Below are 11503 nucleotides of genomic sequence, written 5' to 3' on the forward strand. Positions count from 1 at the left end.
AATTCTGAATAGGAGTAAAAGACAATGTAAATACAGGATGGAAGTAAAAGGCACTGTAAAGCAAGTAAATCTATTTCTATCAGTGATCAACGCCTGCCACCATGACCGCCATGGCCAGGACGAGCTGCGCGGGGCATTTTGGGAGCCTTCTGGGCAGCCTTCCGACTCTGAGGGCAGAAAATGAACACGTCACTACCTTCCTAACTAAAATACAGCTGCATCTCATTTCACACTGCTCAATGGTGGAAAATAAATATAGCAGCTACATCATTCACTAACTCGAATACAGCTATACCTCCTCTCACAGGGCTCACATGTTAACCCCGTGGACCATGCATGCAGAACCTGTGTAGGCGAGCCCCTTTAACCTTGTAATACAGTGATGTGTTAACTATGTCTCTGACCAAACCTCAACCTGCCAACTAAAAATCCACTGTGACCCCAACTACACTACACATGGCTTCCTAGCGGCAGAGCCTAGAGATAATGCAGACAAAAGACAGTGACATTAAATGGTTTAAAGGAATTAAAATGTGGGAAAAATCTCACAGATACTCAAACTTGCCAACTAAAAACCCCTGTGACTCCAACACCTCTGTAAGTGTCCTAGGTGCTAGTTTCAAACCCTACAAAATCTTGGCAAAAAAAAAAAAAAAAAAAAAAAAAAAAAAAAAAAAAAAATCATATTCTTGAAATAAATCAAGATGGTGGCCAGGAAGCCAACCTACTGTATACGACACAGCACAGGCAGGTTGAAACACTGTTGAATTTTGTCACCATTAATGGGTACCGTGTATGTGGAGATAATACCTGTAGTATCTTCCTAACCCTATTGACACTCGGGATCCTATGACTAAGGATAGAAAACATAGTATATTATTACCCTCTTAAACTAAGCAGTCTCCTCTAAACCATTTTGACACTCCCAGGCTTGGCTCGAAAAGAATACATATAGCACATGCTCATTTAACAATGGGGATGCATTGTGAAGCCTAATTGTATGATAAATTTGGTAATTCAGCAATTGTATAAGCAAGAAAATGATCATACAGTGAGAAATCAAAGCATCATAATGATCATATGTTAAAAATTGACCATTAATGATGATAATTGTAATAATTATAGAAGTGAATGAAAATATACTGAGTGTTCATATGAAGAAGATGTACTGTACTTATTATCTTAATCCTATTAACATTATCAGGCTCAACTTAGAAAAATAAAAATAAATAAATAACCAGTTCACTCTTCATAACCCTCCTAACACTCTCAGGCTCCCCAACTCTAGGAGAAAAATACTTGATTACCCTCAACCTACATAGTTTCCCTCCAAAACCTATTAACACTCATGTTACCTATGACTTATTTGTCTTCCAATTATTCCGAGAACACAAAACAGTCTGAACACACTTGGCCAACAACTCTGGGTCAATTGTAGTGTACTGTGTTGTTACCCTGCCTCTATTCTGTCATAACAATTCACTAAAAATGTTACGATACTACAAAATTTTGTATTTATCACATGGTGCGGGGGTGGGGGGAATAATCTTTCAGGACCTACATGAAAACCTTGTAACATCATCATCCAGATTTTTTCCCAACAAAAGAGAAAAGAATCATCAAGGTCTCAAATTCTTTCCCACCAAGTGACAGGGGTTGAGGTAGACCGGTAATTTACGTGATGGCAAGAAAAACCAACAAAGTCTGAGGGGAGGGGTTGAATATACAAAGAAGCAACTACTTTACTTTTCAGAACAATGATTCTGGCACTTAACTTATTCCTATGCTAAGGGTCATCAAGTAGTGAACTCCAATGTAACACACAATGATTAACAGCAGCACTTACCACTTTCTGCAAAAGAAAGAGAGAATAAAATATTAACACTTTCCCTGCACATAAACAGCACTCAGTAGGACAGGCAGATATGATGCTATGTCTGGAATAAGTTTTAACGATCTGATGAAGCCAGGATTCCAGGGCCTTGAATGGTGAGTGAATGGGAGTGTGGTCCATTCAACTGGGAAAACTTTGGTTAGTGTCTCACCTCATTCTTACTTTTTTTGTTTGTTTGTTTGGTTCCTACCTCACCCTACCCTACAGTGGGAAAGGAGGTCTGGATGATGATGATGATAAAAAGCACATCACACAAACACTTTATACCCATCATCATCATCCTGCCTCCTTCCCACCTGCAAACGGGGCAACGCAGAGTCCCGAAAGCCAGAAAAACAAACATAACAGTGGGTTATCCTACCAACAAATGCCCAATGAAATGACCCACACTCATTCATCCATCACTCAAGCCCCTAGAAGTCTAGATCTACCTTCCACATGTAGCTTCTTAACCCTTTAACCGTGGGTGTCATCCCAGAATGACATTGCAAAAACTGGACCAAACCGCGGGTGTCATTCTCGAATGTTTGTGAATATTTTGAATACCGCGCGTTTTTCCTGTGCGCCAATTGTTTCAAGGGAGAGTAGCTATTAAGTTCTTTCACTCCAGCCGACCCCCACCTCCCACCCCCCGGGCCCCCCACCCCACCCCGGACCAAACACGCATCAGAATCTGTCCAGCTGTGTGAGTGACAACACCGCTGATGTGGCAGTGAAGTGCAGGCAATTACAGTGCCTTTTACCTGCCTCAGTGAACACAGAGTGGGTGTTTATCGTATGTGCAGTGTTCATATATGTTTATAGTATTATTATCAGAATGAGGTTGGCATTTGGTAATGGTGTGTAAGCGAAAAACAGTTATTATAGCACTGCTGATGTGGCAGTGAAGTGCGGGCAATTACAGCGCCTTTTACCTGCCTCAGTGAACACAGGGTGTGTGTTTATCGTATGTGCAGTGTTCATATATGTTTATAGTATTATTATCAGAATGAGGTTGGCATTTGGTAATGGTGTGTGAACGAAAAATAGTGATTACAACACCGCTGATGTGGCAGTGAAGTGCGGGCAATTACAGTGCCTTTTACCTGCCTCAGTGAACACAGAGTGGGTGTTTATCGTATGTGCAGTGTTCATATATGTTTATAGTATTATTATCTGAATGAGGTTGGCATTTGGTAATGGCGTGTGAGCGAAAAATAGTGATTTTAGATCGCTCACTTCTAACGGCACTGCCCATCCAGTGATAGTCAACGAAATCATGAAACCTACATCATTGCAAAGCCGAAGGTTAGTACTTTCTAATGGTACCTTATTTTTCGCTCTAGATTTATTCTGTGCAGAGTTATAAAGGTTTAAAGTTTGTTTACATTTTGGCTGAAACCCCCACGGAAGAGGCCAGTCGGGGCAAAACAATGCCCGCAGTTAAAGGGTTAACTACCCATCACTTTTTTGAAAATCTAATAATTAAAAGTGGTTTATGTTATGCATGAAAGCATATTCCAATACCAATTTTTTTACTAATCCAATGCTTTTACTTTCTTGACAAATTAATTGCTCACGTAATGCCACTCAGGGATGAGTGAGGCAGGTCACTCTTATCTTAAATGTCAGGACCAACTTGCCTAGCCCTGGGCTCCTACGTTCCTCATGGGGTGGCATAGGATTGGATGATGGATGAATGGAACAAATTAACATTAATAAACTGGCATCACATATAAATTATCCATCAAAATGCTTATTATTCAGAATGTGATTACCGTATGAAAACCTAGAGTTTAATCACAGATGTGTGTAACCATCATCCATCACCATCCAAACTATATCTCACAAAAGCAGAGCGGGCCAGATCCACGACAGAGTAACACAAGAAATAATAAAAAGCCAGGTAATCATCAATTAAATGATAATCAAAATGTGGTAGGCAGTCTTTCTCTATAAACTTCCATGAAGTGCAATGACAACATACACTGCTGTTAGTACAGCACTGAAATTCTAGATGCTGGAACCTTTATATTACGCATCTGATTCATTCATTCATTCATCATCTATCCAGTGTTGCCCCAGGAGGAGCGTAGCAGACCGGGGCTTGGTAAGTCGATCCAGACATTTAAAGTTGAAAGCGACCAGCCTCACTCATCCCTGAGTGGCATTACATGAGCACACCCCTTGGATATAAACCTGCACCGGCTCAATCATATGCACTTGATACCTACACATATTATACAAGTATTTTATAAAAGGAATGGTTAATGTTACGAAGGGAAACTTGTGCCCGAAAAACAACTGTTAGGAGAAATGTTACACTCACTGCAAGGGTCTCAGATAGAGTGAACTATGATACTGTATTCAACTTTAAAATATTATGATGTACATACCTTGGCAGGAGGAGGAGCATTAGCCTTCTTGGTGGCTTTTGCAGCCTTGTTCTTCTCCTTGGCAGCTCTGGAAATGTTATCAGATGATTATATACAGGTACTAAGAATGCTGTTTCTCTACAGGTTATGTAAGCTTGATAAATACTTAAGTATTACAACTATAACATCTGCCATGATTTAGCAATTTTAGATAGCGGAATCTGGGGGACACTTAACCAGGCCAAAAATCCTGGTTATATGGTTACCACCCAGCATAGTAAATGGTGTCCTGGGTACAGGAAACCATTTATATTGTCACTCAGTGTAGAGACCATAAGACAACACTACACTGAGTGAGCGGATGATGGGCACCCCAATCTACCAAACTTTGGCCATCTGGATGTTGCTACTCCTCACCCTGCCCTAGGGTGGGAAAGGAGGTCTGAATGATGATGATGATGATTACAACTGTATTTTATACCATAACTGGAGCTTACAAACAAATCTCTTGTGTTAAATGTTTTACTAAATCATCATGAGAGGATCCTGTGAAAGCAAATAAAACCACTTAGTGGTACTTAGAACAGCCTCTGTCATAATCTCTTGTCAAACAATCTAGGAATATAATAATACAAAGCATGCAAATAAGGTAAAGATTTTGTATGGTAAATACTTGAATGATATGGGGGGAAAAAATTACATTCCCTACAAAAAATTTCAAGCCTCACAAACACATAAAGGTTCACAAATAAACCATTTCTGCAGTAGGGGACTATAATTCAAGAAAAGCATCAATACTGAAATATTATATTAAAACAGACTTCCAGATGCGTCAAATATATTCCACACATTTTGAATCCTATTGGGAACAATGATACCCTACATCAACTAATACAACACAGCTTCAGCATAATTGTGTAAATTATTATTCAAAACAGTAAATGCAATACTAAATTTATTACCCAGTTTCATACCACAGCAAAACCTAAAAATTTAACTGCTATAATCCAAACATGAGTAAAACACTGAACTCACCTGATAGCCTGTTCTCGCTGAGCCTTACGCACTTCAGGCTTCATGTTCCTGAAAGAGAAAATTCAACTTTACAAACTGGCTAAATACTTTCCATAAATCTCCATCCATTCATCATCTAACCCAGTACTGCCCTATCAGGAGTGTAGGGGCCAAGGGTAGGTTACTAAGTCCAAAAGCATTTACACCTCGTTACCAGTCTCGTCCCTAAGCAGCATTACAGAAGTAGTAAACCCATGTCACCCTCAAAAGTTAACCTCAGGGGTCACATCCAGGTGGAGTTTCACCTCACCTGACCATCAATCATCTAACTCAAACAAAGCCTTGTAAAATTTCATGTAATAAGCTCAGTGCATCATATGAATTATAATACATCAATCTGCAACCAAGCAAGATATACAAGTACATTAAAATGATGCAAAATTAATTTTGAAGTAATGCACAAAGATTAAATGTTTGATGAGCAGCAGGCTCTGAGTCAGCTGAACATTAAAGATTTTTCACATCACAACTGGAAGTATGACTGGCATCCAAAATATATGTACAATCATGAGCAAAAATTTGTGGGTACTTCTCAGTCAGCCGTGACAAGCGGTGTTACATGAGCTACGGTATTTTTGTGAAACAACACATGGCACAGAAAAGAGTAAGAGAAGGTAGGTTACAGTACTGTCATCCCAGTATGTAGAGGAATAGGAAATATGGAGGAATACTGGTACACTTTCACTTGGCTGTACAGTACAGATGCATTAAAAAATGGAAGAAGATGGATTTAGTATTAGAGGATGTGCTGAAATGCTATCTATCTGTCTATTGCCTGATGCCTTAATCCCATAAGGGGTGGTCACAAACAGACTGACTCCATCTTGCCCTATCTCGTACCATTTCACTTCCCTCTCTCCAGCCCACACACCCCTCTCTAATGTACCTCTCCACTCCATCCCTCTATCTCATCCTTGGCCTCCCTCTCCCCACCCTCCACTTCACACACACACACACACTCTCCTCATTAGTCTCTCATACTCCATCCTCTCCACATGGCCAAACCATACAGCAAATGTCAATCACCTCTTGGCCATGATGTCTGTGAGTGAGGCACCAACAATGGCTCTTTGGTACTTCTGGGTGCGGCGGGTACGCTTCTTGGTGGTCTCCTCCTCCATACCCTTCTTGTGCTTACGCCTGAAACAATTGAACAGCCAGAAATATTAATCCCTTCAAGTCAAAATAACAGTTTACATTGTTCATTCAATTTACTTATTTTGCCTTATCATAATCTTCCTACATCCATTCACTGTTTTAGTTAATCCTTAATATTTTCTTTTACTGACTTCCTTTTCTTACATATTATATTCTTTTTATTTCCTTAATCATCTAAAGCTCAACAGTTTGCGCCATTAACATACATGAGGATACTAAGGCATACAGTGCCGAATAAATAACCAAGAAGGAGGTGTTGAGAAACCTCTAAAGCCACTAAATGAGTGAAATGGACTGCCTATTCTTTAATGACACTGACCTGTAAAGGATGGTCCACCGCACCTCACGGGGGTTCCTCTTCATCATGTGTGCACGTTCGCATTTTGAGTTCATGAACACGTACACCTGAAAGGAAAATACTGCATGGTTAATGAAACTATAAAAAATCATTGGGGGGGGGGGAAGTGTTATTCAATACACCCAGCCACAAAGGGAAAACTATCTATCTACAGTATTGCCAGACGCCTCAATTCCATAGCGTGTGACCACGAACAAATCGCGTCCATGTCACCCTGTCCAATGCCACTTCACTGCCTTGCTCCCAGCTCACACCCCCCTCTCTCATATACCTGTCCACTCCATCCCTCCATCTCATCCTCGGCCTCCCCCTCCCTCTCCCCTCCCTCAACTCACTCATGTACACTCTCCTTGTTAGTCTCTCATTCTCCATCATCTCCAAATGCCCAAAAGGGAAAACTGTCTCACAAAAATAATCCCAAAACCATGCACTGATTAATGTAAATTACGCACGGAAGTAAAATAAACCATATACCGTATATACCGAAATGTGGTCAGAAGACCTGAGTTGTACAAGCTAAGGGCACTGATTACTGTCATGCATGGTTCTAGTACCACAGTAAGACTTCAGACAAGATCAAAATCACAGGTATAGGTAATGAACAATGTGCTCAATAAGTAACTGCCCCAGAAGACCTAAAACTGATGACTACTGACTACACCCATGCATTGTTCTGGTATGACTCAGCATGACTTATGATCAATATACAGTACATACTTAGTACCTATGGTGGCCTTAAGAAATTAGATGAAGTATTACTCTCATTTTGGCCCATACTGTATATAACTGACATGGTTTTAAAGGGTGTTCTACAGTTAGATCTCACCTGTGCAAACACCTTTTCTTCTACAAAACTTCAGCTGGATATCAATTATGATGGAGATGTAACATTATTTAATTGCACCACTTGGCTGCCACAATGAGTCACCATTTACACGAGCCAATCACTTGCCAAGCTACCGCCTGGCAACTCATTAATGCCATGGCATCTGCAAGAAACAGGTGCTCTCCTATTCCTGCTCCTGTTTCTTCAGGAATGTGAGAAAGTTGGGATTTGTTTTGGTTAGGACTGGACTGCTTCAGGTCTAGATTAGGTGACGTGGAATTAGGGAAGGTTAATGCCCCAAATGGCCTGTAATTCACTTTTATTTGGGGGGGGGGGATATCTTAAAAACTGCTAATTTCCAATGGATATGAAGGTGCTGGAGAGAGAGAGAGAGAGAGAGAGAGAGAGAGAGTGTGTATGAATCATAAAAAACAATGGGAAACCACATACCCTGTATTCATTGCCAGGCTGAGTATGGGATGAAACATGAAAATTACAGCACCTAAGGTGAAACATAAATTGGAAAAAATATGCTTTGGAAGAAACAGCCCCAGTACACATCAAGCTGTACAGTACTATGGATATTGATTATTGTCTAGTCTGGCTGTGATATGACTCAGTGTGAGTTCCCATAATCAATATCCTTGCTACAATTTTACAGGTGGTCATATTCTCACGGGGTAAAAAGATTTTCCAGCACCTCTTCCTTTGCCATTTCCTTTGCATACTACAAGTGCTGTAGATATTCTCTTGTATGGACTTGAGAGGTCTATGAAGATGGGGGGAGTGAGCAGGAGGGAGGGCAGTCAAATGGTGGGCGACAGAGCGACTTGGGGGTGTTTTGCCTGCAGCCACCCTTTGCAGTATTAGGGCTTTGGGCTATAGATAGATAGATAGATAGATAGACAGATTTTATGTACAGGGAAGCATATGACAACGGTTGGTTACAGTATACAGTACTCTCATTTTTAAGGAATGACCAAGATTTTCAACTGTTGCAAAAATCAGAATAAAATGATTTAATACAATGTATGTAGGGTTTCCAATGATATTTCCAATGCATTAATTATTGCCTATTTATTCCACTAAAGCTGCGGTGTAATCTTATAATCTCCCTAGTTTTCAAAGGCTACCTAAGTGTAGTGAGGACAAACTGATGCATAAAGGAGCTTGCTTTACAAGAAAAATGCTAAAATCAGTAAAAGAAGAAGGCAAAGTCTAGGGGTGCTCTCATTCATAAATGAAATTTTATGACAAGGACAGTTTGATGATTGTGTAATTCACTTATAACACCTAAATTCTGCAGAAGCAACTTGCAGGATAAGGGCAGATTTTTTTTTTTTTTTTTTTTTTTTTTTTTTTTTCATCTTAAATGTCAGGACCAACTGCCTAGCCCCGGGCTCCTACGCTCCTCACTGGGCAATGTAGGACTGGATGATGGATGGATGGATAAATTATTTTTTACTGGCAGTGATGCCTTGCACAGGGAGTAGGTCAATTCAACTCCACCCCCGCCAACCCATTCACGTCATTCTGGTTATGTTACAGTATGCCAGATTAGGTTCGGTTACACAATGGTAGTATGAATTATTGTGACATATTAACCAGCACATATTGTGACATATTTTGCCCGTTTGCCTGAAAACTGATTAGGTTTAATAAGTATATTCAAAATAACACATTTCCAAAACTTTTAAATAATTATTAGGTTATAATTTAAGGACAAACCTATGATTGTAAATTACAGTACTGTATATGCATTGGAGATCTCCTAGATTTTCACCAAAGTTCCTTTAATACAGAAATACAAAATAAATAAATAAATAAATATATAAAAAATATGACTATGTAATACACAATTTAAAAAAAAAATGTACTGTAAGTAATGTACATTGTGGCATGTACAATGTAGCATACTGTAGCACAGTCCCAGCTTCTGAATTACAACATAATGAAGAGACACCATGTAATGCATTAATAATTAGAAATAACAAAAGTTTATTTGCACAATGAAAATTATTCAGATTTTTCCCCTAACCCAAGTCAAAATCTATCTAATATAACATCGTAACTGATCACGCCTATATAACCTCACCAAGTTAATTTAGCCTAACCAAAATAGCATATATGGTGTGATTCTCCATGACTATAAAAATACTACTGGTATTCTGTATGGCTATTAACTCCTGTTAGACTGATTCTTCTGATTATTTCTGCGGAGGTAAATAAACGTTTGTAAACATTTCGATTCTACTGTCATTTCAGCCAAAACAGAATGTTTCATTTTTTTTTTTTTTTTTTTTTTTAGATAATTCTATGACACTTTTCTAATGGGCATTTTCATAAAAAATTATTTCCATTTTACTCTTGAAGACTGGGTTAGGTTAGGTTATCTTCAGGAGTAAAATCAAAATAATCTGTCACTGGAAAAAAGTGTTTTAGAATTATCTAGAATACCCCCCCAAAATGAAAATCTCGTAACTCTGTTTTTGGCTGAAACGATAATTGTACCAAAACTTTATCAATGTTTCCCTGCTGTTTTTCGCTATGTTCTGCAGTGTCCATTCTTGTTCGATTCTTCAGCATAATGGTGGATGTCCTAAACCTAACCTCACGTGGTTTAACAGTTCCAATTAATTTAACCTAACACAACACAACCATTTACAATACTGGGTGGTAACCATATAACCAAACCATGCATGCTTCCTACGTGTCAACAAGTGGGTTGGTGAAGGGTTAGTGCCCCTCCCTGTAAAACAAACAACTCCAAGTCAAATGGCCACCCCTTATGAGATTATGGCGTCTGGCATTAGATACATAGACAACATAACCTACCCTAACCTCCAGTTGGAAATGGGAGACCAAATCCACACTCGAGTATGTTGGGTAAAAGTCTACCATTCACCCGGAAACAATCGTTAAGTACGGCTTAAGGAACGTGATGGTAATGGCAAAAAATTAAACACGGAAAAGTCATTAACCACTCTGAAAAGTCAGAAAAATACAGAAAACAAACAGAAGGAATATGAACTGAACAAATAAGATCATTCTGCTGCCTAAAGCGTACACTGACCAAAAAAGGTATCCAAATCCCTACGGTAAATAATGATGCAACAATTCAGACGAATATTACCTAACGTTAAAACACCATAACACTCACCACTAATAACTACGAACGAATTTCTGAGTAACTGTACATACTGCTTGTCTTGGGGTGAAGCCTAACCACCGACATAAGCAATAATACTACAATATTATGGAGTTCTCTTACCTTGCCATCGGTTCGGACCAGGGTCTTCCCATGGCCAGGCTGGATTTTATATCCACTAAAATTACAGAGTTGAAGCCTGAAATAAAGAATATATTACGTTAAACCACTCTCCAAGTACTCGTACTTTAAATGTATTATACTCATATTTCAAAATGTACCGATGTCCGTAATAATTCAAGATAAATACACGTCACCATCAACTCACTTCATCTTGGATGGAAGTATCAACACAAGGAAAGACGAGGACAAATGACAAGCGACTTGCGCGCCGATTTTATACTAGTAACATTCTAATTAACTATGTACATTAGAGACTATCAATCTAGAAAATTCGGAAAAAATAGTTTCGTAAAAAATAACAAAATAAATATCCTTTTTACCACCTCTAGCAATTCAGTGTAATCATATATCATTCTAATTAGCTCAATATTTTTCTTAATATATACATGGAAAAATCGCAAAAATAATCATATTAAAAAGTAGCTCAAATAATATATGTTTACCACCACCTTTGTCAATCCAGCATAATCAAAATAGATCATCGATTTCTTGCAAGGGCTGACCAAAA

At 38.9% G+C, this 11503-nt stretch overlaps 1 protein-coding gene across 1 annotated transcript; it reads right to left on the bottom strand.

Annotated features, from left to right (window-relative positions):
- Positions 1 to 56: 56 nt before the first annotated feature.
- RpL24 (ribosomal protein L24) lies at positions 57 to 11193 on the bottom strand. The gene is made up of 7 exons (XM_080272922.1): positions 11141 to 11193; positions 10936 to 11011; positions 6800 to 6885; positions 6349 to 6462; positions 5284 to 5331; positions 4270 to 4336; positions 57 to 167 (listed from the first exon to the last, which is right to left on the bottom strand). The coding sequence occupies exons 1-7, from the start codon at positions 11143 to 11145 to the stop codon at positions 87 to 89; spliced, it is 477 nt and encodes a 158-aa protein (XP_080129048.1). The 5' UTR covers positions 11146 to 11193; the 3' UTR covers positions 57 to 86.
- Between the last annotated feature and the right edge of the window lie 310 nt (positions 11194 to 11503).

This window comes from Coenobita brevimanus, chromosome 52 (assembly GCF_032717465.1).
Source record: "Coenobita brevimanus isolate Jiangsu-jjx chromosome 52, ASM3271746v2, whole genome shotgun sequence".
NCBI classification, from domain to species: Eukaryota; Metazoa; Arthropoda; class Malacostraca; order Decapoda; family Coenobitidae; genus Coenobita; species Coenobita brevimanus.